We start from the raw sequence: 27,744 nt of genomic DNA, 5'->3' as shown, positions 1-27,744 counted from the left end.
CCAAAGGATGTCATTTTGATGTAAACAGTTTCTTTACTGTAACACCCTTCCTCAAAGAACAGTGAAATGTTCAGCTAAATCAAGCACCATGTATGGGGAGGTATACTTAACCTCCTCTTTTAACGGATGCAGAAAACAGATGCATAGGGCCATTTTAATTAGCTTCTAATTTTCACTACCTGATTAGTGCCAAAATTTAGTCACTTATCCCTGATTTCAAAGGGTTCTGAATGTCCCAAATCAAAGTGCATTTTCAAAAATTTGGCCCCTTCTGACTTCTCCAAAGTTAAGTTGTTGAACTCACAAGAAATCAATCTTTAATACATAAACATAAATATTGATTATTTCTTTGTTGTTTTAACAATAGAGCAACGTTAATAAAAAGAAAAAGAGCTAAAACAAAGTGCCTCAATTCATTACTTTTGGCCCAAACACTGAAAATCATTTTTTAAAAGTCTACTTAGGAAATTAAAATTATTGGCAAAAGCTGTGCTGTATTTTGCAGAAAGGGCTCTCCGGCCACAGCTGTCATTTTTACTTTTGGAATCAGGATCTACCCACGGATGCTGAAGTAGCTGGTAACTAACAGGCTCATTAGAAGTCAAGGACAAATTAAAAAACTCCATGGAAACAAGTATGCAACCCTAATGTTATTTATCATATTCAGTACACCACTCTAATATAAACAATGCCATTTCATTAAACATATAGCTTTAAGCTAACTCGAAAACCACATTTAACAAAACGAACAACAACAGTTGTATGTAGATTATAAAGACCAGAACGCAACAGACTCCTGACTATTGGGGTAAAGGTCCAGATTAAATACATAAAAACAAATCTGTTTGCTTGGATCAGGAAACATCTGTACAGAATCAGATATACATGTACTCTATTCTAAATATAAAAGCACAAACAAAAGTACAATAATCACAGGACTTCTACAGGCAGACAATGGAGGCAGTTTATCCTTGAAAAATGCAGAAAAGCAGCATCAACATCTTTTGTACACATGTAACACTTCACACACAGCATATGGTTTAACTGAGATGGTAACACTGTTGATATGATCTTTTCCAGCATATCAGAATCTTTTTTCCATTCAAATTCCTTTTATTTTAAGGGAAATCTTCTGGGTAAATAAAGAAAACCCTGAGCTCCAGTCCCCCTCCCCCAAAACACACACGCACAATCTCACAACTCATAGCTGGTCTTAGTCCAATAATCAAGTTCACTTTGAACTATTATAGTATTCTTGAAGATGACAGTTCTAATTCTACTCATTTATATCAGTTTTACAACAAAATCCATTAAAAAGATTACCTTAGATATAACATTAATACAAGAGAAGAATCAGATTGCACTGTGTAAAAGTATATACAGTGAATAGTTCAAATGTGGAGGGTGTGGGGTTTTTTTGGGGGGTGGGGAGGGGGGGTTTAATGACGTTAGGTATTTGCAAGTATTTTTAAAAGGCAACTAAGACTTAGATGTCACTCATCCTAAAGAGAAGCATCAAGGCTTCAAAAGGCACCCTATCGCAAGGAGCCACCGCTCTGCAGTTTAGTAAGGAGGGCACTGCCCTAGAACAGAGGGAGTCCTAAGTTATTATCCTTACTTCCAATTTTACATTAAATAGTCATTGCATAAAATGGATGGAAGCCTACAAGGAATCTAGGAACCATTATGAAATTTTACCTACTTTGTGGGGCAAGACTGAATAGGATGACCACTCAGGGTGCAAACAGATATTGCCTTTATGGCAGCACTAAGGGAAAGCAAACAGTTGTCTATACCAATGTGTCTCAACCCGTGGGTCGCAAGAATACATGAAAGGGTTGCAAATAGGCTTTAAAAATGGATTCTCCTTTAAAGAAGAAAACGTGGAAAACTGGGTACATCTACACATGATGCTACATCACTATAGCGACATGCTGCAGTGACATACCTTATCGCTACAGTCACATAACATCCACGGGCATAAACTGTGATGCTGACACTACCTCACCATAGCAATGAGCTATTTCAGTATAGCACATTGCTACTTTGCTGTAGTACTTGCTTTCAGAGTAGCAATGCTAAGTGACAGCGCAGTAACAATTGCACAGAGGAGGGGGGAGGCGGGGGTGGTGACGTGTAGATGCTTCCACAGTAGCTTTTCCCTTGCAGGCTGGCAGCTCCAGCCTGCAAAGGGCTGCTTGGGGACTCCCCTACCCCACACATCATTTGCCATTTGTTGCACCATAAATGCTGAAATTTGTGGCCCAACAAAAGCTGGTAATAATTTCTTCCCCTTAATTATGGAAGGTGTCTGTTAGCTTTACAGCAAGAGTGCAGGCAGCCCAGAGCTGCTTGCACTCTAACTGTCCCAAGGCAGGCGCACTCAGGGCTTGAGGGGCCCAATCCTGCATCCCCCATAATTCCCTTGCAGGATTGGCCCCCTCAAGGCTAGAAGCACTTTCCCCCTCTTACAGAGACACCTCAGGATATCTCCAGGACACACCTCTGACAACAGGGAACCCAGGCTTTCCCCAGTTACAGAGACAGGTCCCAGAGACTCCCTAGGGCACACATTATACAAGTGGGGAACATGTTTCCTATTATCCCACCCATTGATCCTGTGCAACAGCAAGCAGTGTGTGCTGTACCCAAAGAAGCAGATCAGCTGTGCTGAAATGTATCTCAGCGCAGCCGATTTGCTTCATTTGGTGAAATATATTTAGACCCTTAGACAAGAGATACTGTGATACCTTAGAGGCAACAAAGATATTTTTTGATTGTTTGCATTAGCTGACCAGTTCTAGTTGTTGTGAACTCCATGCATGAGAAAACTAATGGAGATCATTTAGACTGCTTACAGATATAAAACCAAAAAATCCCCGCACTTTACCTTCAGCTTGGTATATGCTCCCACACTAAGTGCAGCACAAGCCCAAAAGAGGAATCGCATCAGTTTGACATGGTTCCCTGGTGCCTGTATAGCTCGAGCACTTCAGTGGAGCTTTTTGGTACGTCTATGTAATAGACAATCCAATCAGCTATTAGATAAAAGCACCAAAAATCTCCTCAGAAGCGCATGAGCTATACAGATGTTGGGGAGCTGGGTCAAACTGATACAATTCCTCTTCCAGTAAAATGCTGCTCCCCCCTCTGCATGTCTGTCAACATCCCTACATAAAGACTTTATTCCTTCAGTTTCTTCAACCACTCATTTTTGCATCTCAGTCACCGTACAAAACACCCTAAACAAAGTTCTAATTCCAGGTTTGGTCACTTTTTGCCCCAAGAGCTACTGTAAGAACTGTGGAAGAAAGCTGTACAGCTGCCTATACAAACATTTGCAAAAGCCCCAAGGTAGGAAGGAGTGTTGAGGGAGGAAAAGGAACCGCTGCATACACAACTGAGATTCACAGGACAGGCAGACTGGTACCTTGGTCATTCTCTCCCACACCCCTACTGAGCCGCAAATTTGGTCTTGCCCCTTTCACAGATATGGCACAGATTTTTGTCTCTGAACAGAATGTAGCTCGCCTGGACGTGCAAAATAGCGCACACGTTCAGGAAAAAAAAAAAAAAAAGAAACAGAACAAGATTAAAATGGAATACAGTACTTCACCCTCATTCTTTACATGAGGGAATTCACTAGCTGTCCAATAGCTGTGATTTATACATTCATTAAAAAGTAACAGTAGTGAAAAGGTCATCTCATTTGCATATTAGGTACCCAAGTCAACCACTATGGTTTTGCAGATGTATTGCAACTAAAATGGCAACAAATCAACATTATTAGGCAAGATGCGGTAATTAAGTTATTATCTTATAAATCTTTTTGTCATAGATCGGTCGATGTCTGATGTCCATTTTCTAAGTTGTCTCAAACACTTGGAATGTGTTCTCATGAGCCACTCAAACTCTGGGAGCTAAAGAGCAGGCCCAAGACATGCAACTCCTGGAAATTCCACGCCCTACTGCACAAGAACGTTTTAGATGTTACACTTTCTCTCCCTATCATTGCAAAACACCTGCAAAATATGAAAAATATACAAATAAATCTCAGCCAATTTTCTGATTGTGCAAACAGCTTTGAAGAAGAGCTCAAAAGTGAAAAATCACCACAGCCATCTGAAAGTGGACTAAATCCAAACAGCAACTGGCAAGCTATTTGAGCATTTGCTGGGTGCAGCAGAGCAGTTAAGGCACCTTGCTATAGCTCCAGGACCCCAAGTTTGAACCTCAATCCAAGGGCTGCCCTCAGCCCTATTGCTCTCTGGCATGACTTCTTTGATATATGCATGTTCTGAACTAGGTTACCACAGATCATTCAAGAGAAAATATTCAGTTAGTGTAATTATTCAACAATACGCAACCACATCTGTGAGGCTTCTCAGGTGCCACAAGCCTTAACTGTCTTCTGTGTGTCTATTAACAACTCCAACTTCTGGCAGTAGCTTGTACAATGTAATCATGTTAAAACAATTTGGGGTTTTTTTGCAGGTAAAATAAACCAAGTTCAGCATTTTTGTATGCTTTACATTTATGTTACTGTGATATTTTAAATTTCATTTAATAAAGTGTCATTTTTTTCTCTAAACTGCTGCGTTAAACTGCTACAACCTTTACATGCCATTTGCTTTTGGGTATACTTAGTCTTGGCCAACAAATGCATCACTAAAGAAAAAGACTGCCCCATTCTGATTTTGGTAGATATAACAAATCAAACCTTGAAAAGTTTACCTTCAAAGAAAACAAGAAAGCAAACCAAATCAAACAAAGCAATGTTCTCCTTCAATGGAATGCCAATGTTTTAAGTTACGGACTATATACTCCCCATTTCACACCTGGGGTGTTTATGTTGCACTGGGCTGTCTGGTAGCGGAGCATCACTTGACTATTCATTCCCATTCTATGCACAGCAACCACAAACTATAAGTATTTGGTGAAGCCCAAGACATGCCCCAATCCTCCCTCAGGAACTTAATATCCGGCATACTTATGAGACAGACTACATTACGGTTTTGAAATTAGGTGCCTGCAGGGCAAGAACAAGTGGGTAAGCAATGGTTTCACTGCAGAGCATCTAGGACAATCCAATGCAATGTAGACATGTACACAAACATATGGCTGAAGGTGCTATCAGGCTCATTCAAGCTCCTTACATCATCTGCACTCCTAAGGTTTTTTTTAAGCAAAAGAGTACCCTTATCAGATGAGAGGCCATAGCAAAAAAGTAAAGAACTGCATTAAATCCTCCCCAGGCAATACTTATTTCCTATGCCTATTACCATTCATTTTTACTTGGAAAAATTAAATGTTATCCACTCTGACCCTGACAAAAACATGAAGGAACCAAAAATCAAACTACATATGGATTCCACAGAGTTTTAACTTAAGAAAGAAAAAGAAAAAAAGCACACTAGGATGGTTATCAGTTTGTCACTGACACATTCATTCTGAACAACAACAAAAATATGTGGAGTTCATCTCACAGGATATTTAGAGTTTGCATTAGAGGATTTGGGGCATTTGTATGGAAGAAAATAAGAAGTGTAGTTCAATCCTTGTATAATAGGAAAAAACTTCAATCATAATTTTCATTGTGCTTTATAACAGAAAAACAGACACCTTACTATCCCCTGCAGTGTCCCTAGCAGGGAACTGGAGCACAGACTTCATTACAGAATCTAGATCTTACTAAACAAAGGGTTCTGAATTTATTGATCAGTTCCAACTAAACCCCTAACTGTTGCCAAACCATGCATGATATGCAGTTCTGCACATCAAGAGAGCAACACAACACTTTTTCCTTTTAGTCAACCAGAACAGCAGTACTCTTATAGCCCATAAAAGAAGTTACATGATTAACCTACAAGCAGGCAGCATATAGCATTAATACAGGGTAGCAGAGCCAGAACTCAAACTGCTGCAGTAATACCTGAAAGTTTAGGACTTTAAACATATTGAGCTTGGTTAGCTTAATTTGTATTTAAGCAGGACAAGAATTTCTATCCTCCTACTCAATAAGCTTGCTTTTAATTTAAAACAAACCTACTAATAACATGCAGATTCAGGACCAAATATTTCAGATATACTTGCCTGTTTCCCCACATCGCTGCCTCAAAGGACCTCAACTTTTGACAGCTTTATATTCCTTTCAAGGAAAATAGTTACATCCCATTTCTTTTCAGTCTTTTCTTATTCTAGAAAACTTAATGTCACAGCCTTTATTCAATTCTGGATACCTTGACTTGTATAAGTGACCCTTACTCATGCATGTTCTTTCGTTGCCCACTAAATACAGTGAAACTATTGAATGAGCATCAGCTCACCTATGCAATAGGTGGTGGATTTTATGATAAGGATAGTTTTCCCCAAGGAAGTGGAAGGGGAAAACAAAACAAACAAACAAACAAACAAACAAGACTTTCACTAGTTCCTGACGTACTATATACTTTGGAATCTGCTGCCTTGCTCTCTACAGCTTAGTCACATTTTCCAGAGTACAGTGACATGCTAACCATCTCTGGCTATAACACTTTGGTTAACACAGCTATAATACTTCCCATTTCAGTGTGATATCTAGCACTGGACAGGTATACCATTCTTAAGAACAATCCCTCACTGGAAATGACCAAAAATTATATATCTTTCAAATTTTGACATGGGTCTGTTAAGTGCAGAAACCAATAGCCTGTTTATATGGATATTTTGTTTGCATCCGATTGCCAGTTTACTTGTATTTGTATATCAATTTTCAAGCTAATTAGAGAACATCACTGAGCCCATTATAGAAAGATAGCACTTCACCATTAGCTGCAGTGCTGTCTAACCAAATCCTTTATAGACAGCCTTCAAATGCTATTTTCATCTCCACTCAAAACAATTAGTGTATGTTTACTTCACATTTTAAACAGCATAGAACCAAAATTTTAAACACTTTAACAGATTGTATTGCTATTCTGTCATCTTATAAATTACAAATTATGCTTTTTAAGGACTCATAACTTGCCCCTTTAAAACTCCATTAAGTTGAAAACTTGCACATAAGGCTTAAAAAAAAAACCTGCCTGCCTACAACAAGCAGGAATAATTCAGATCAATGTATTTAGAATTTACACTTACTTTTAAAACCAGAATGAAATCTAGACTTCATAGTTGCAATGATCATATACTGCAAGAACAAGCTTCCTCCTAGAAAGCCTTCATCTTCAGGCAGAGATCTCCATAATTTCTATTACCGGTCACAGTTTTGACAAACTATAGCAAATCAAAGGTGACTTTTCTGAATTTTTCTGCTCTGATTTCAGAATCCTGTAGGCAACTTTGAAAATGACAAGAATCAGGTCAGTTCCATTCAGCTTCTCCTCTCCATCTCCATTCTGCCCAGAGCCATGCCAACAGGGGGAGTGAGCCAAGTTATGGATGGAACTAGGTGCCCTGGCTCTCAGAGACTATCTGCAGCCAGGCTCATAAATGGAACTACACTGACTACTGTTATTTGCAACCAATTTGAGATCTATATTCAGTTCTCCAACACATCCAAGCAGTCAAGCACACACTGTAGAAAAGGAGTCGTTCATGGCTTTCAGATCCTCAATTGTATGGCCCTGGCATAAATCAAAACAGTTGGTGAGGAAGGAGGTTGCAGCCACTGGCAGAAGCCCTTGAACTTAAAAATAAATAAATAAGTAAATAAATAAAAACATAGGGTATCATCTGTACAGAGCAAGGCAGCAGATACCCAAGCATATAGTACCCCTGGAACAAAAACAGCATACCCACATTTTCCAGAGTACAGTGACATACTGACCGTCTCTGACTACACCACCTCAGTTGAAAAAGCTATAATATTTCTTGTTTCAGAGTGAAGTTATCTAGCACTGGACAGGTGTATTTATAGTGAAGCTTCACTCTGCCACAACTTCCTTTTCTGGTCTTGACACACTCCTTTTACCCTTTCCTACACCCTTTTCCCTCAACAAGCCCTCTTCCCTGTAGGCTAGGAGGCTGATTTTTGACTAAGGGGAAGTAATATGGGTGAGAGAGACCTGCTTTTGGTAGAGATAGATAAGTTAGAAATACTTTGTGCACAGAGGAAGTTCTTCATGGAAAATTTCTGGCTGGTGTAATTTCAATTTGCACCACAAAGGACCAAAAGACAATCAAGCCCTTGTCAGTAAGATACTAGTAAAATTAATCAAACCTTTGGTTTTCTTGATGTAGGTTAGGACCCCTTTTACAAGAGATCCCAATACTAAAATAAAACATGAATTTCTCTGAGGAGATGTCAAGGACAGAGGCCTTCACCAACTTTGATCTCACCTCACTATCAGAGGCCAAAGGGCATGTCTCCATCTTAACCGTGGCATATTTCAGCTGTGGCATTCCAGAGCATGCCTTTGTCTACCCATGCCTGCCCATGTATCCAAAACTTCAAAAATATGCTTGTGAAGCTGCTTCAGAGTGATCCCCAACCGCTACTCACAAGCATGTTGGAGACCAAGGTCTTGAGAGCAGTGGCAGATGGATGGCCTGAAGAGATCTCATAGGCATATTTCCAGGTTTGTGGCAGGTAAAAAAGGACAGGATGCTTGGAAATGGTCCAAATCCAAAAAAGGTAGCAATTGCATAACTGCCTGATAAGAAGCTGTCTCTCAAATTTCCCATTGGAAGATCAGTTGCAGCATAATGGTTCAGGAACCATTTGGGAGGGAGGGTCCATTACTGATTCACTTAGCTTGCAGCAAGACTACCATCAGTGGCAACTAGTATAGCTTCTCAAGTCCCAGTGGAATGGCGGTTTCATGCTATACCAGCTGCAACTTATTCATGATTGATGTTTTCACACCCAAATAAATGGCATTATAGAAGCTTGGTGGGTTTATTCCCATGACTGGATAACAGCAGTATGTGCGTGCGTGCGTGCACCCATACACGCACAGTTGGGAGGATAGCATTGGAGGAAAAAGGTGGCAACGGATTAGAGAAGACAAGAATACCTCTGCTTGTTCCCAGGACATGCTGGTGAAAATGAAGAGGGAAAAGAACAAGAGTGATGTTATGGGGGGAGGGGAAGTCTACTGTAAGCTGCCAAGTCAGTAAGGAGAGAAGGATGGGAAATTCTTCAAATAAAAAGAACTTTTGAAACTTATTAAATGACTAGAGAATTGCCCATCAAGAATGACAAGAGACCCGGGGGGGAGGGGGGGGGCAGCAAAGGCCAGTGGTGCTGGCCTTGCCCCCACCTCCATCCCCTTCGTCATAGTACCACTCCACTGTCCCACTCTGTCCCCACTGTCCCCCTCTGCCATCATCCCAAGCCACCACTGCCTCCAAGGACCAGGTCTGAGGGGCAGTGCAATGCCAGAGCTGTTGGCCTCACCCCCCACGTCATAGTGGCACTCTGCCCCTGCTATCATTCCCCCCCGCCCTCCAGCTCCGCGTCTGGCCCCACACCACCCCTCTTGCCTCCAGCCCCACCATCATTCTCAACAGGCAATTTACCCCACGCACAGCACTGGTTGGAGCCATGTCCCCTGAGAGTGTTACAGACAGACAGACAGACAGACAGACTAGCCAATTGTCCATCAAGTATGATGGAGGGGTGGAAGGAGGAGGGGGCTGCGATGGAGTGCCGCCACCTAACGCACCATGCTGCTGCTGTTCTGCCTCTTGCAGGGAGCGGGGTGGGGAAGCCAAGGTCAGTGCTGGCCCCGGCTCCCCCACCCTGTCTGGTTCTCAGTGCAGCTTCAGAATCATGGCAGCACTCCCCCATGCTTGGAGCACTCTGATTAGCTATTTCCATCAGCCAAAGTGTGACAGACAGACAGACAGACTTCTATATATTCTACTAGTATAAAAGCCTAAGTCTGTCTGTCTAATGGTGGATTTAACTTCCCTGATATCTGCTGGATGAATAATACAGCAAAACATAAGACATTCTTAACATATTTAGAGGACAAATATCTATTTCAGAAAGTTCAGGATAGAAGTAGGGGGTCATCTATCTTGGATTTTGTTCTACTCAATAAGGGAGAAGAGAAAAACTTGGGAGGCAGCGATCGTGATATGATAGCATTCACAATCCTTAGAACAGGAAAACAAGATATTAGCAGAACTTCAAAAGGGCAGTCTTTAACAGATTCAGAGAAAGAGTAGGTAAGATCCCATGGGTACACAAGATTGAAGGATAAAGAGGTCCAGGAGGGCTGATAAAGGACACAGTATATCAGAAGTTCAATAAGAAGCTATTCCAACATGGTAGAAAGATAAAAAGATCAATGTGACTACACACAGAGCTTCCTAGCTGCCTCAAAAATCAAAAGAGAAACATAGTCAATGAAAGGAAGGGTGTATCATTAAATACATATATACCAAGGAATAACAAGAAGCTGGGGTGACAAAATCAGAAAAGTAAAACCAAAAATGAGATGCAACTGGCAAGGGATGTTAAAGGCAATAAGAAAGGGTTCTATAAATATGCCAGAAAGAAAAGACAGACCAGAAAACTATGGATCCATTACTCAATAGCAAGTGTGAATTATAAACAAAAGATACAGAAGGCAGGGCTGCTCACTGACTACTTTGCCTCAATCTTTACAAGATCTCACCAAATTGTAACCAAACAGTTAATAAAATTAATATACGCAAAGAAGCTGACAAGTGGAAGAACATAATCTCAAAATAGTCTGTCACAAAGCTGTTGAAAAATCTGTAAGAATTTAAAGTAAGCAAGCCTGGCAAAATTCATCCGAGGGTTAAAGGAACAGGCTAAAAGATCTGAAATCTGAGTCCTTAGGAATAATTTGTAAAGTTGTGGAAAACAGGTCATGTTCCAAAGGACTAAAGGAGGGCTAACATAGTGCCAATCTTTTTTTAAGATTGTGACTTCAATTACCCAGACATCTCGTGGGAGGATCGCTCAGCAAAATCTGAGCGGTCGCAGAGCTTCCTCTCGTGCGTGGATGACCTCTACCTGACTCAAGAAGTCTATGGGCCAACAAGAGGCAAAGCGCTGCTTGACCTGGTGCTGGCTACTGGGGAGGACCTAGTCGGCGATCTAGTGATCGATGGGAAGCTGGGTGACAGCGACCACGAGCTGATCACCTTCACCATCTGCCGAAAAGCTGGCAAGTCGGTCAGCAACACGCAAGTCCTTGACTTCAGGAAAGCCGACTTTGACAAGCTCAGGAGGCTTGTCAGTGAGGCCCTAAGGGACTGTGACCACAGGGAGAGGGGAGTTCAAGAAGAGTGGTTGCTCCTCAAGGGAGCGATCCTCAATGCACAAACTAAGTCTATTCCATCTCGGAGGAAAGGCAGCAAGAGGGCACAGCAGCCCCCCTGGCTCTCCAGGGACCTAGCAGACCTCCTGAGGCTAAAAAGAAAGGCCTACAAAGGATGGAGGATGGGAGTCACCTCCAAGGAGGATTATTCTGCACTGGTCCGGTCCTGTAGGGAGCAGACCAGGAAAGCCAAGGCTGCAACTGAACTCCAGCTAGCTTTGAGCATCAAGGACAATAAAAAGTCCTTTTTCAGATATGTGGGGAGCCGGAGGAAAAGCAGGGGCAACGTTGGACCCCTGCTGAACCAGATGGGGCAACTGACAACTGACGCCCAGGAAAAAGCCAACCTATTAAATAGGTACTTTGCGTCGGTCTTTCATCAGCCCCATGGGACGCCTGTGCCTGCTACAGGGCCGGGAAGTCCGGGTGAGGGTGATCCCCTGCCCTCCATTAATGCTGACTTTGTGAAGGAACATCTTGAGAAGCTGGATACCTTCAAGTCAGCCGGCCCTGACAATCTTCACCCCAGGGTACTCAAGGAGCTGGCGAGCATCATAGCCCAGCCTCTAGCGCGGATCTTTGAAAACTCTTGGCGCTCTGGTGTAGTGCCCGAAGACTGGAAGAAGGCCAACGTGGTGCCTATCTTCAAGAAAGGGAGGAAAGTGGATCCGGCTAACTATAGGCCCATCAGCCTGACTTCTATCCCGGGGAAGATCTTAGAAAAGTTTATTAAGGAGGCCATCCTTAATGGACTGGCCGACGCCAACATCTTAAGGGATAGCCAGCACGGGTTTGTTGTGGGTAGGTCTTGCTTGACCAATCTCATTTCCTTCTACGACCAGGTGACCTATCACCTGGACAAGGGAGATGAGATTGATGTCATATATCTTGACTTCAAAAAAGCCTTCGATCTGGTGTCCCATGATCGTCTCTTGGAGAAACTGGCCAATTGTCGCCTTGGGTCCCCCACGATCCACTGGCTGGAAAATTGGCTCCGGGGTCGGACCCAGAGGGTAGTAATTGATGGAAGTCACTCATCGTGGTGTCCTGTGACCAGTGGGGTCCCCCAGGGCTCTGTCCTTGGACCCATACTGTTCAACATCTTCATTAACGATGTGGACACTGGAGTCAGAAGCGGACTGGCCAAGTTCGCCGATGACACCAAACTTCGGGGCAAAGCATCCACGCCAGAAGACAGGCGGGTGATCCAGGCTGACCTGGACAGGTTCAGCAAGTGGGCGGATGAGAATCTGATGGTGTTCAACGCCGATAAATGCAAGGTTCTCCACCTTGGGAAAAAAAACCCGCAGCATCCTTATAGGCTCGGCAGTGCTATGTTGGTTAGCACTATGGAAGAAAGAGACTTGGGGGTCATCATTGACCACAAGATGAACATGAGCCTGCAATGCGATGCTGCGGCTAGTAAAGCGACCAAAACGCTGGCTTGCATCCATAGATGCTTCTCAAGCAAATCCCGGGACGTCATTCTCCCCCTGTACTCGGCCTTAGTGAGGCCGCAGCTGGAGTACTGCGTCCAGTTTTGGGCTCCACAATTCAAAAAGGATGTGGAGAAGCTTGAGAGAGTCCAGAGAAGAGCCACGCGCATGATCAGGGGTCAGGGAAGCAGACCCTACGATGACAGGCTGAGAGCCCTGGGGCTCTTTAGCCTGGAAAAGCGCAGGCTCAGGGGTGATCTGATGGCCACCTACAAGTTTATCAGGGGTGATCACCAGTATCTAGGGGAACGTTTGTTCACCAGAGCGCCCCAAGGGATGACGAGGACGAATGGTCACAAACTACTACAAGATCATTTCAGGCTGGACATAAGGAAGAATTTCTTTACTGTCCGAGCCCCCAAGGTCTGGAACAGCCTGCCACCGGAGGTTGTTCAAGCACCTTCATTGAACACCTTCAAGATGAAACTGGATGCTTATCTTGCTGGGATCCTATGACCCCAGCTGACGTCCTGCCCTTTGGGCGGGGGGCTGGACTCGATGATCTTCCGAGGTCCCTTCCAGCCCAAATGTCTATGAAATCTATGAAAACAAAAGATGGGGTGGGGAAACCAAAATACAGAGAATTATATACTAGCCAGCCTGACTGCAATACCTGGGAAGTTATTGGAGTAAAATCAGTAAACCATCAATTTTTAAACAGGTAGAGGAGAAGGGGATGATCAGTAGCAACCAACAGGATTTGCTAGATGCACATTATGCCAAACCAAGCCAAACCGACAGCCTTCTTTGACTGAGGCTTGGTGAATGGAGGGAAGGCAATGAACTTAATACACCTGGATTTTTAAAAGACTTTTGATACAGTCCCATTTGACACTTCATAAGTAAACTAAGGAAATATGGGCTAGACAGAATTACTATCATTAGGTGGATATATATAATTGACAGGTTAACCACAAGCAAAGAGTAAGTACAAATGGATCGATGTCAGAATTGCAGAAGGTTTCAAGTAGTGTTCCACAGGGGTCTGTTCTGAGGTCCCATGCTGTTTAGCATTTTTATTAATTACTTGGATTAAAGCGCTTCCTAACCAAGTTTGCAGATGACAGAAAATTAAAACGACTTGCAAACACTTTGGAGGCTTAGATTACAGAATTCTGAAAGAACCTGATAAATTGGAGACTTAGGCTGGAGAGAATTAAATGAAATTCAAAGACATGCTGCACACACCAAGGGAAGAAAGACTAAATGCACAAATAGAGTGGCAGTTGATTGACTAACCAGCAGCACTGCCAAGAAGGATCTGGGTGTTTTCCTGTAGGGTTGTCTAACTAGAGGCTTGTGGGCTACATCTGACCACTGATGGGGTTAATCTGCAGCTCCCAGACTCCTGGTCCAGGCACCACTTCTCCAACTGCTTTCTACATGCTGCTGCCAGTCTCCAGGCTCCCTCTCCCTCCTCCTGCTTCTGTTGCCTGCTCCCCCCACCCCAAGGTGCCCTGGGAGCTCAAGGAGTGCATGATGCAGAGGGTGGGGAGGGGCACACATGGAGAGTGGGCATATAGTGCAGTGCACTGTAGTGCAGTGCAGCAAGGGTAGGGACAGGGCCCATGGGCAGCCACTCAGATGTTGGACAGCCCTATTTTGTTGAATCATAGACGCAACACCAATAGTCACAAAAAAAGCAAATGGTCTGGATGAGTAGTGTATATAAGATGCAGGAAGTGATAATATCACTACAAAGCACTGGTTAAGACTCAGTTGGAGTAATGTATTACTTTCTGAGTTTTGCATTTTAGGAAGCACGTAGTGAAACTGAAGAGGATCTAGAGGAAAGTAAAGAAGATGGTAAAGGGATATAGTGTAAGAAGTACAAGAAAAAGTTGAGAGAACTAGGTATGTTTAGTTTGAAGAAAAAGAGATTAAGGCGGAAAACATGATAACAGTTTTCAGATATATGAAAGGCTGCTATAAAAATGGAAAACAACTGCAGGGGGTAAGGCACAGAGCAGTGGGTTTAATCTGAAGCAAAGTCTATTTACATTTTATCTCAGGAAAAAAAAGACAGAACAAAACAAAACAAGTAAACCTTCCTTACTATTTGAACAGTATGGAAATGGAATGAGCTGCCTAGTGAAGTTGTAATCTTTCACTGGAGGTTTGCAAAAAGAGGCTGGATAAGCATTTGCCAAGGATGATTTAGGAATAGTGTACCCTGCATTTGTGGAAGGGACTGGCCCTTGAGATTCCTTCCCATCGGATAATTGTATGAATAAGCAAGCAAGAACTGAGGTAAAAACCTGCATTACTGAGGCTAAGTCATCATTAGTAAGGACAATCAACACTTTCCTATATAATTCTGACTGCTGTGTAAGATTTTCAGTTTAGTTCAGAATCCAAAATTGCAGACTTACAATGCTTAGTGAGTATATATATCCTTGATCAGTAGAAGGCAAGCCATGACTACACTGCCTTCAAGCTCTTTTCCCTTTGTCTAGCAGAGTAGCTTCCATTCTGCTAGAGTTGATCTTCAAGCAGTTCTTCCTTGTGCACGCTCCAATCTTGACCACATAGTGAGATCCCTAGATTTCCCAGTCATACTAATGAAGCAGGAGTTTTTTTGTACTGGTAACATGGGAGGTAGTCTCCACCAAATGTGACCTCTTGATGTTACTGTTGGCTGCAAAAAATGGGACAGATATGTGAGTACTGCTGCCTTTTGAATCTATACACTCTCCTAGTAGATGTATGTAAATATTAGATAAAACTGGGAAGAGGAATAGCCATGAGGGGCTCTCCCATCAGTCAGGGCTAGAAGATCAGTTTCTCTCGACTACATTCACATTACCCGTTTCCAAAAAACATTCAAATAATTTTTCTGAGTTTCCCTAGACCCCTGCCATTTCCTTTCAGATGTGTAACACCATCTTGCAATTGCCCGTATTGAATCCTGTGGAGAAGCCCAGGAATACCACAGTCCCCACCCAATCCAGCTCAACCTAGGAGCTCTTAATACTCCCATACTCCTTTTCTATGGTCTTTTATTCTCCCTACCAAGACAGGGGGCTGTGTACTCTCACCCGTACTCCACAACAGGATCCTCCAACCCTCCCCCTCAACTCCATCCATTCCAGTGCCCTACACAACTGCAGTTGTGTGTGCTCCCTCTTACCCGACAGTGGGATACCCATTTCCTCCCATGCCAAGGGATTTGTCAGCCTCTACCATGCATCATCACTCTCATCTCCTGCCACAGGAGTTTGTATGCTCATGCTTCCATCCTTCCCTTGCCAGAGGCTATAAACTTTCTCCCCATAACACACACTGTTCTTCCTGCCCTCTAGGATATACATCCTTTGGTGTTCTAGTATGCTAAACTCAACTGCATGGATGGAGAGCTGACAGCTGAGTACTGGCATGCTGGAAAGTATTGTTTCACTACTTTACAGATAGTGAAGAGGTGTTTAGCAGACCACAACAAACAATTGACTGGGGCTCCATGAAACCCCCTCTCTTCTTTTTATACTCCTACATTCCAACAAAATCAATAAGGTTGTACCTAAAATATTTCCTGAAATTTTGGAATCAATCACGTATAGCTTTCAAAAAGTTATCATCTCACAGGCAGCAAAATGCCATAAGGCTGAACAAAACTTGGCCAACAAGAATGAATCCGGTTCACTGAACTGAGGTGAACTCGAGAGCAGCTCAAAATATATTTGGTTTTGTTGACTGGCACCTGTAGCACAGTACGATTTCATTTCACGTAGTCAGTAAGTATTTAGCTACTACTGGAATTCATTTATATTTAGTATGGTAATATTTTCTGTAATACAAGGTTTTTTCCTATAATATCAGTTCAATACGATGCTTTAGTAATTTTGTCTTCTGGGTTTCTACAGAGATGACAAGTCAACAAAAGATGCATTGTAGTCCTAAATGATATAACTGAATGTATAATGACACACACAATGTGCAACTCAACAGGGTTTCACTTAGGAATTATGTGAACACAGTTTGGCTCACCTGAGATCATGTTCTGTTCATTCCAATACCGTTTTTGCTATTTTTTTCTTTTTTCTAAGATTCCCCTCTCCCATGTTCTCTGTCACTCATTTCCCCACTTAAAATGGCTAGATCATCAGCCTTCTCTATCCTGCCCTTCCATGCAATTCTGCTCTAGCCATTCCTTCCAACCGTCCCCAGCAAAGAGATCAGGCCTGGAGAATCTGTTGCAGTGGTCCTAAGTCATAGCGACTCCTCAAGTATCATTACTAGCTGGCAGAGTTTAAGCAGCCCCGTGACTGCACTAAATCATTTTAGGAAAGTAAAACTGGGACTGACGTTACAGACTGCCAAACTTTGCAGTCCCCTGTTGAGCTGTGCTTGGGGCTTACTAGACACAACAGAGAATTCAGCCCTCAGGGACACTCCATTTCAGATCCTTATGAGCCACTCTTCATACTGTTAAAGGGAAACTGGAATACAGCAAGCAAATTAGTTCCCACCCACAAAGCCCCCAGATAAATGCAGCACGAATGAACTAGAATAAACTGCAATATTACTGGATTTGTATTAAATTCAATTTCTCTATAAACAGATTTTCACCATATCAAAATTTATTATAAGCCACTGTGCTAAAACCAAGAATAGCATATTATTTTCAGGATTTTTTTTGAGACAGAAATACTTAAAATTCATGTATTCCACTAGAGAAATAAGCTTCAATTGATGCAATATTTGTATAACTCACTGAACCTAATATTTCTTCTCTTCCTACCCTCCATTTTCAGCATTTTCTTAACAGTGAAATGTAAAACAAAATGTAACCCAGAGCTTTAAAAAGTTAAATATTCAGTATTATAGTTTAGATCCAATTGGCTAAAATTTTACAAATAATCAAGCCACAGAGATGACAACTCCCCCTGAAAATGTGGCTGCTTATGCTGATACAAATTTTACATCCAGTGACAACCAGAAGCATTGATGCAGACCATGGGACTTACTTGACCAATATGTATACCCTCTGTGGACCACAGGTTGAAAACCACTGCTATACACCAAGTCAAAAGCAAGCACTATACATGCTTCATATACCAGACCCAGACTATCCCCTGGCACATGCACCCAACTTCCTTCCACTACCACTCTCCCCCATAGCCAAACTCACAAACCCCAAGCCCCACTTAGCTGGTAGGAACTGGGTCACACTTTCTCCCGCAGGGCTAGGTGGGACCCAGTCATGACCCCTCCACTTGCAAGGCTGAGTTGCAGCTAAGCCATGACCCCCCTCCCCACCACAAGGCCAAGCCACTTCTCCTTCCCACAGGGCCATGTCCCCTACAACTGTAAGACCAAGCTGTCCCCTGCAGCCTTCTGTTTGGCCGGATGGTGCCTGTCATGTCCCCCTTAGGTACCAGATCAGGACCACTGGCCACATACAGCCCATAGACTGACCAGGCACTGCCCATCCAGCTTGTGAAGGAAAATGGTTAAGCAACACTGAAGTAAGGGACTGACTCTTTATACTGTTTCATTAATCACAGATTTTACTAATCGTTTACAGAAGTATCCTGGTTCCTACATCACATCTATGTAAAAGAAGTGCATCATCACCAAAAAATGAACCCAAAATCATGGTGCAGTAGTTTGTGTTTATACTTATGACTTAGCAGAATTAGCTATTTAGACCTGCAGTAAACTTTAACTAGCAAGCGAGGAAAGCACCCAACACCAACACCACATTTGTACCACCTGACACCTTGAAAAGGATGTGCAAGACTGAGGTGCAAGACATAACTCTTTGAAAGTCCCTAAAAGCCACAAATCAGCCAATGCTGTAACCCTAAAACGTTTCTGAAGCGTGGGAGCAACAGCACATCAGTGGCAGGATGTCAAAGAAGCAGGCAATAATGCCTTCCCCATAATTTAGAGCTACGTCCCACTCATTCCAATCACTGCCCAATTTTTTAATGGACTTGGCAACTTGCTGTGTTTTTTTCCCCATAGCAAACTCAACTGGCTCCTCCTGCTCTCTCACTCTGTGCTCTAGCACAATGAGCGCTGTCGTGAATTTCTTTGCTTCTCTCCCTTCTTCCCTCCCTCCACTGTAATAAATCTCATTATTTCACTCTTCCTTTTTTTAACAGCCTCCTCCTCCTGTCCACCAGTGCCCCTTTCCATTTTTCCCCATTCACCAGAAACTGAGTTTTTCAGAGTATGCCAGGGTGGAATTCCATGAATTTGCTCTATGCGGCTGGGCTGCAAGTACGCTGCAGTAAGATGAATGAAGTGGGAATAAAGACATTATGCGTGGGACACTGGGCCGCTACCTGAGACTACTTATACAGATGAACAGTTCCCAATGATACCTCTGTACCCCTGTGGGGAAAAAATACATTAGGAGATATTGTGGAAATAGAGAAGGAACTATTCTGAACAGAGGCAAGCATATTTCAAGAAGTTACCTAGCTCAGGTAGTAATCTTTCGGGAACAGCATTTCAAAATGACAGCAAAACTAAATATATGTCAAAGCTATACAATGACGGACTGCATGTTTACATGTAGCCAACAAGTTGTATGCATGATGAAATTTTAAAAAAGAATAACAATTACAGTGATTAATTAATTCCTCAAGTCTTTTTTTAATCTATTTCATACTGCTTCTCATATAACATTAAACATATCGTATGCTTTGTACTTTTTTCTATTCCTTCTTCCCTAAAACATCATCATCAAAAAATCTGCTTCATTAAAATTCATATAATTTATTGAAACAACTGGATAGTTGGAAGAAATGTTAAGACAATTTTGGAGGCAAAAACACCTTTCCTCAGATTTGGAAAAGATGCAGATACAGCCTAAAATCTCTTCAAAGGTGGCTCATCCATTTTAGCCTCACCCACAATAAATTTATCTTCGTAAGCCACACTGCCTCTAAACCATGGATACAGCCTTCGCACAAAGATAGCTTCCCCCAATATGCCAAGCTCTCCATGAGTCATCTTGAAAAAAAACCTTTTTGGGAAAAACGCACTATGAAACCTTCACTATACCTATATACTTTTTCATCATCTGAACTGAACATCTGGATATACCTAGTTCTTTCTAATTTCATCTACCATCCTTCTATCAAATTATCTCTGGAATATTAATATCAACTATCTAGCTGCTGCAATCTACATCCAGAATGGCCCTATAAACAGAAAGCATTTGATGAAGTAAACCCTCTGCTTCCAAAAGCTTATGCCACCGCTTTCTGATTTACTTAGTCTGAAGTCAGGCAGAAGGCAGGGTAGATTACCACCTTACAAACTAACACAGGTAAGTACATCACCCTATAAACAGCCATACATCAAAAAGGAAAGAAAAGGTCATGGGCCAACATACTTCTTTCCACAAAACTAATAAACTGCCCATACATATCAAGAAAGTTGTAATCTATAGCAAGACCCTCAGATACCATTGCATCTGCCATGAGGAAAATACTACACACCCACCTCACCAAATCCGTTAGCTGCCTTCAACCAGCAAACAAGAAGACCTGAGGAATGGCATTTGGGCCCAGCCGCTTGTTTAACATCTCCCCCTACTAGGAGTGCACCAATAGAGATTTTTGGGGCTGATACGGATCCGATTTTCAATACCACCCTGGGCGCTGGAAGAGCTGTCCAGTTGGTAAGTCTGGTGGGGTGGAAGGAGAAGCGGGAGGGAAGGGTCATGGGGGGGGGGGGGGAGGGCAGATCCAGGCCCCAGTGTTAAGGGAGGAGCGGGGCTGGGGCTGCCCAGCCTGGGCGGGGCAGGTGTGGGACAGAGACATGGCTCATCCGGGGGATGCTGGGGGGAGAGGGGGGCGTGGCTTCTGCCACTGTACACCACTTGTCCAAGAGCCACTCATCCAGTGCACACCCACTCGTTTGGTGGCTCCCACCACTCGTTTGGGAGAGCATGCGGGGGGGGGGGGGGGGGGAAGGGAGGCATGTGCCCTGGATCTGCGCAGAGTGGGGCTGGGGCAGGCTCTTCCCGGCACGGGCTGGGCTGTGCTGCACTCAGGACAGGCGGTGCTCGGAGGGGGCTACAGGGGTAGGGCTGCAGCCATTCCAAAATTCACCATAGCCCGCCCCCCCCCCCGCCCCAGTCAATCTCTCACCACTGCTGCCACCCACCCTGAGCACAGCACGGCCCAGCCCCAACCTGCCAGGTAGAGCTTGGTGCAGCCCCAGCTCACCCCACGCACATGCCAGTGCCCCATGCTCTCCCAGATGAGCAGCGGAAGCAGTGGTGGGAGCCACCAGACCAGCGGCTCCAGGACAAGCAGTGCACAGTGACGAGAGCTGCCCCCATTCCCGTGCCCCCCGGACGAGCTGCGGCTCAGTCCTGCACCCGTCCTGCCTGGGCAGTGCTTGCCCCAGCCCTTGCTCCAGCCCCACTCCTCCCTCACCACGCAGGCCTTGATCTGCCCGGCCCATGCCGCTTCTACCACAGCAGACTTACGAACTGACAGCTCTTCAAGCTGCTGGGCTGGTATCAGAAATCACGGGACATTTACCGGCCAAGTTATCGGCCCATCAGGCCAATTTCCGATCCAGACAATTTTATTTATATTGGTGCCGATCCAATAACAGACCAATGAATTGGTGCACCTCTACCCCCTACTATATAGTTATCCCAATAGAAGATATTAAAAAAAAACCCTCTTGTTGCTCACATGTTCTCTAGACTACCATAGCTACACCATTATTCCAACCCTACCTTACTTTATTGAACAAAGACACTCTACCAGAGAAACAGATCATCTCTTTGAACAAGCCACCCAAATATTTTATACAAACATACAATACCTCACACTCCATTGCACAATAACTAAATATACTGGACAGGAATCACAACTTGAAGGAAATATTCACTACCCTCAACATCCCATAGTCTTCATATAACCCTCAACATTACCAAACTCATCAACAGAAGCAAACTCTCTGCTAATCAACAAACACCAACCAGAATAAGAACCTGCCTAAACAGCAAATGCCAAGCCAGCCAACATACTTCCACCATCACTTCAAACAAAACTCCATACAGCAAAACTATCAGAATATGTAGATCCTACAGTACTTATCACCAAATGTATTATGTCTCATTTTGTGTACCAGTGGCCTCATGGAAACTAACCTAGTAAGCTAACGTAGCTCCTATGCTCCACAATGACTCTTGCAGAAAAATGGTAAAGGACAAAAAAACCTCCCCCCCAAAAACCATTTCGTAGTGGGAGAACACTTTCTACAGAAAAGCTGTTCCACCTCTAACCTCCCATTCCTTGTCCTTCAGGGAAACCTACACAAAGCCTTTAGAAGATTGGCTTGGGAGCAAAAAATTAATAACTGAAACAGAAATCTCTCCCAAGTATACAGATGATTCAACAACCATCATGGCTACAATAACATTACTATGCTTTGTATTTGTAATGTCTTTCAAGAGAAGATCAGCTATATTACTTCACATATTATATTCAGTTAAAAAGTAATGAAATATTATGGGGACAGCTAATGAGTAGGAAAGTCCTGTGACTGTATGATACTATGTAGACAGTCCATTCCTAGCATCTGACAAAGCAAGCTATTTCTTATGAAAGCTTATGCATTTCCAATTTAGTCAGTCTGTAAGGTACAACTCTATCCTGCCTTCTGCCTGAATTCAGACTAACAGAGAACTACTGATCAAAACCAGTTTAGGGTTTAATAGAGTGTATAACAGAGTCATTATAATCAGATGAACTATACAAAAATTACTTGGGTACCTAAGTTCAAGTCTTAGTAAATAGGTATTCACTTCAAAGCCATTAAAAATATCATTATAAAGAGCAAAAACCTAACTGGAAATGTTAGAAGGAAAAAAGTCTGTCCATGGAGACTGACTAGCACAGGATGAGAATGACGCAGGCAGAGTAGACTTCATAGTTTCTATTTCTGGGTACTACTGTAAAACATATTAATTCATGCATAGAAAGAGAAGGAGAATGAAAAGCAAAAAAAGACAAAACACAAAACCTTACTGACAGCAAGTTGCCAGACTAGTACCAAAACATTTTTCCAATTATTATTTCAATAATTTCTAAGCGTCTGCTTTTTAATAAATCAATACATAAATCTGTAATGAACAGTATATACTTGCTTGAAGTGAAACAGAAGAATAATATCTCAAGTTCTAATACTCTAAAGGTGATCAATTCTTCCTTCATTCAAGTTTCCATGATACTTTTAACACCACAAAGCAAGTTTGTAAAAATATAAATTAAAAGGAGATAGTTACATATAGTAAGTTAAATCAAAACTAAAACTTTTGGTCCCAAGAATCCATTTGTTTTGCAGCTTAATTTAAAAGGTCTCTTTATTTAAATAGTTTGATCTGCATAGCCATATTGATATGGAAAAGAAACAAAGAATGAAATTAAATTAGTCTTAATTTAAGATGTATGTGAAACCGCCTGAAACCAATTTCCTTGGTCAGCTCCACCACTTCTAAAATTAGCTGGAAAGCAATTTCTTTGATACTCACTTAAAAAAGAGCAAAATTAACACATTCTTAAATATTAGATTTCTAGGGACAATTACAACTCCACTAAAATGCATCTATTTGGGAGTAATTCTGCATACTAATAAAGTCTCAGCAAATACACTAGTTTGAATTCTAAAAAGAAAAAGCAAGCTGGAAGAGAAACACAAAGAACTGGATATTGAGTCTCCAGTCCTGAGGATCCCTGTGCTTATGTAGAGCCCAAATGGCTTCAGTTGGAGTCTGCATGTGCATGAAGAACTCTGCATCTGTGTTTCTGCAGAGTTCACTGCTCGATCAGGACTTTGTTAGATTCAATCTGGGCGCCATGCCGTTTAGGCATAAATACGCACTGGGGCAAAGCAGAGGCACACTACCCAGGAGAGTGCCTTCCACATGTCCCAGTGCTCAGAAAGAACATGCACACTATTACATCTCTTAAAGGGATACATTATGCCCCCCTTAAATCCACAGAACTGCAAATTCCATTGATTAGCACACACAGTGTGTGTGTGAGCTCGGATTGCACACACAGCTCGGCTTTTTCTGTACCTTTTCTGACCCAAATTGAGAACACTGCATGCCCCAAAGGAATAGTAGGGAAAAGTCTTCAGCGTTACCCTGAACATTAAGCAACAGGTATAACTGCAGTCTTTACATAGGTCATCAAGTGGAAAAGAAAGTAATCTTTTTCCATACTCCCCACCGACTGCTCAATACAGGCTGGTGACGTGTTAATAAAGCAATTATTAAGAAACAGAGCCAAACATGAATTCTATGCTGAGAAGCACACGGTGGGGAGATTCAAGGGAAGGTTTGCTAGATAGAACTCAAGTATTTTCAAGTTCTTGCCAGTGGGAGTGTTACATGTTTTTTAAAGTCAACAAATTTTCCTTGAAGTCCCATGGCAGTATCTTACATAAACAAAGAAACAAACAATTATTCAACACAGATGCAAGAAAAAGCGTTTAAAAAAAAAAAATAAATCACACGCTCCAGACCAGTGCTAGAAAACATAATAAATTAAAAACAAACAAACCAACCCCCAAGAAATGAAACACCAGAAACATCTATTTGTAAATACCATTGAGAAGAGACTGTCCTTCGCGTACACTCCTTGATATGACTGCATTGTAAACATCTTCAGAAAATCCAGTCTTGCATAAGATGCCTTCACAAGCTGCTTTTATTGGTGCCTGAAATGCAAGACAAAATTTATGTAATATTTGCAAACCCATTCAGCCGAGGAACATTCCATTTGGCATACACCCCCATTTTGCTACTTTAGTATACAAACAACCTCTGTTTCTAAATGGCTACAATGAGAACTCAGAGGGCAAAGGGTTAATCTTTTTGATAACTGACATGGAAGGAACAAATCCCACTTGTCTAGTAAGATCTAAATAATACACAATCTTGATTCTTCTAACAACTGCACATTTCATAAAACAGTCATTGACTGCAAAGAGGAATCGGAGAGGAAACAAAAAATATTCCTTCCACTGGAAATAAGCTTTGCATAAAACTGATCACAAACTTTTTCCATAGATAAATATACTCTATAAATATATTTGAGAAGAAAGATCTAACCACTGATGAGTGTATTTGACTGTGGGTACTTTTGTACAAGTCTGCATTAGCTCAATGGGTAAATAAATTTCTTTAAATATTGAAAAAGCAACGTTTTTACAACAGAACCTATGTATTTCATAACTGAAACAGGTATTACACTAAGCCAAATACTTCCAACACCATCCTATGTGGAAGAAACGTTAAACTAGTAGCTCCTTATTAAATTGGTGTAAAGCAACAGGTTAGCAACTTAATCTGAGATGTTTACTCTTTCAAATATAAACAACACTCTTGCCCCCAAATCAAGTAGAATTTCACTTTTTTGAAAGTAAGGTCATTTAAAATGAACACTGGAAACCTCCTCATTTCCTAAATGTTCTATAGGTTTCTCCTTTGATTTCAAGCAAGTTTTAAAAGTTAACGTGTGGCAGAGTCATCAGAAGGCACAACGCATTCCATATAGCATAAGCTTTCATTTGGCTGGGGTTTTTTTTTATTTTAGTGATACACAAAGCACTACTCAAGTTTATGTGGAACAAACTAAACACGTGTAGCTGAAAGCTTTCACACTTTCTGTAAGTTCAAATGCTCACAAAAGCATTTGAACATATACCTTCCACCTAAAACCAAGAGCACAATTCTCTTGAGCTAACTCTAGACACCTACATTTTTGACAGTACATTCCTGCTTATGCACATGCCCAGAACTTAATTCATCCTAGGAAGGTAGCAGTTGGATTCATCTCTCACAGTCAACTCAAATGGGGAGCCTTAAAATTAGGAGCTTCTCTCCTTTTCTCCCGTTAGGGCCTAGTCAAGTAAGCACACTGAGTAGATTCAGTACAGCTACTAAAACAAGCACACTACAAAAATGCATCCACCACAACCACAAAAGCATGGCTGAAAGAGAAAGGAGAGAAGCCCCCTCTCATCACAACCCCCTCAGTTAAACTACTCACCCATGGAGAGGCTTAGGTTTAATTTCTTTCCTTTGCTTGAGGGGGCTCAAACACACATTTCCCACTTCTTAAGAGAGAACCCTACTCATCAAGTGACAGACTCTTCCAAACTGAGAAAAACAACTTCCACCCCTCCTGCTGAAGCCAGATGACCATTTTTCAAAAGCAGAATTTAGGATTCCTTGGGCCATAGCGGGGAACCAAAACAAACAAAAGAGAAAAAAAAAAAGAAAAAAAAAAGAAAAAGCATAATGCTAGCCCAGTGGGGACAACCTTATCAGCATGTGTCCCACAAACTAGCCCTGTTCCTTCCCTGAGTGCCACTCCCAGTTTCTTCCCCTGCCTGATCTGCTGCAGCGCTTTCTTCTTCCTGACCTGTGCTCCCTACCCCATTTGCTGCTCTGCATTGTGCTTCCTTCCCAATCTCCTGTTGTGCTGCTTGTCCCTTCTTTGATAGGACAAGTGCCACACAAAGGCTACCCATACCACTTATGGCATGCATGCCACAGCTTGGCTACCCCTAATCTAGCTCAAGGAATAGGAAGGGAGATGGGGCAAGAGTTTGCTCTGCAGCCCCAAGGCTGTTCATATATTTAACATTAAACAGTCATCAGATAAGGTGGCACAGTTTCAAAACAAAATGGGGAAATGCTCCATATCACAGAAAAGCCTAGAGATTAGGGCATTCAGCTGCAATTTGGGACAGAGGGGTTCAAACCCCACTCAGGCATAGGAACCCATTTCTCCCACTTCCTGGGAAAGTTTTAACTACTAAGAAATACATGGGGAAGGGGGGGAAGGAATGATTCCTCAGCTGGTGAAAGAAACTTAGGTTCTTAACTCAAGAAGGGAGGGGGGCTGTGAATCCCAACTATTGTAGCCACTTCCTTGCAGCCCAGTTAGGTGTGTAAACCCTCAAGAAAAGTAAAATTAAAAACAGTCGTGCTTTCTGCACTTCCTCATGGCTACTCTAGGCATCTTGCGGATCAGAAGTTGGCGACTATGAATCACTGAAATAACCAAATTCTGAAATGCCCAACACCTCCTGCCCACTCACTGCTCCATGCATCATACAAGCAATTTAACTACATCTGTAACCAGATCTAGGGATCCCACCAGCAGCTAGGACCCAAATCCTCGAAGTATTAAGGTATCTAATTCCAGTAATTTCAATGGGGTTAGAAACCTAAATTTTCATGAAAACCAAAGTCAAGCACCTGAAAAGAGAGGCACTGTGATATGTAGTGTTCCAATGCCCAAGTCCTTTTCTGAGTCTAGATCCTACTGATCACTTTGTTATATGCACATGCATGTAAAATGAAAGAAGCCGTGTCTGCAAACACGGAAGAATAAGATATTGACTTCACTCAGAAGGTCTTATAGGACTCTAACCATATGCATGCATATTAGCATCTTGGAGGTTCTTTCTCTAAACAGGGGAAGTATGTTTACCATGGTCTCCTTTTCATTGGAGTACACTGTTAACATTTCAATTTCCAGTACATTTTACCACTTACTGAGAAAGTTCTTTAAGTGCTCAACTGAACCGACATCCACTTAATCCCAGTTCATTTCAAGAGCTGTACCAAAACAGTACACCTGTCAGCATACTCCAATATGGTTTTTTAATTAGTCTACTATCCATTTATGAGATGGAACCTTTCATTAGGGGAAGCACCTGTAAGAGGGCTTCTAGTTGTCAAGTGTGTTTGCCTCCAACTAACTTTCAACTGTGGACTGGATTTAATTGCAACATAAAGGGCACCTCAGCTAAGTACAATTACTTAAATGATCTTGCATTTCACAGAAAAAAATAGGCTTAAAAACAAAAAATGGAAGACAAAGAAATATGTAATAGAAGACTGGAGACAGAGGGAGCTGCATTGAAAGGACAGTCAAGTATGTGTTAAGATTTATAAGTAACAATGACAT

The 27,744-nt window shown here is 42.3% G+C and overlaps 1 protein-coding gene across 1 annotated transcript in view; it reads right to left on the bottom strand.

Moving 5' to 3' along the window:
- Positions 1–27,744, bottom strand: part of CDH2 (cadherin 2) — a 191,416-nt gene that overhangs the window by 154,488 nt on the left and 9,184 nt on the right. The window contains exon 2 of the mRNA XM_019487460.2: positions 24,367–24,478. Coding sequence (XP_019343005.1) covers positions 24,367–24,478 — 112 coding nt within the window. The remainder of the gene's footprint in view (positions 1–24,366; positions 24,479–27,744) is intronic.

This window comes from Alligator mississippiensis, chromosome 3, assembly GCF_030867095.1.
Source record: "Alligator mississippiensis isolate rAllMis1 chromosome 3, rAllMis1, whole genome shotgun sequence".
In the NCBI taxonomy this organism is placed as follows: Eukaryota; Metazoa; Chordata; order Crocodylia; family Alligatoridae; genus Alligator; species Alligator mississippiensis.
Note: the sequence above shows the minus strand (reverse complement) of the source record. Positions and strands in the feature narration are given on the sequence as shown.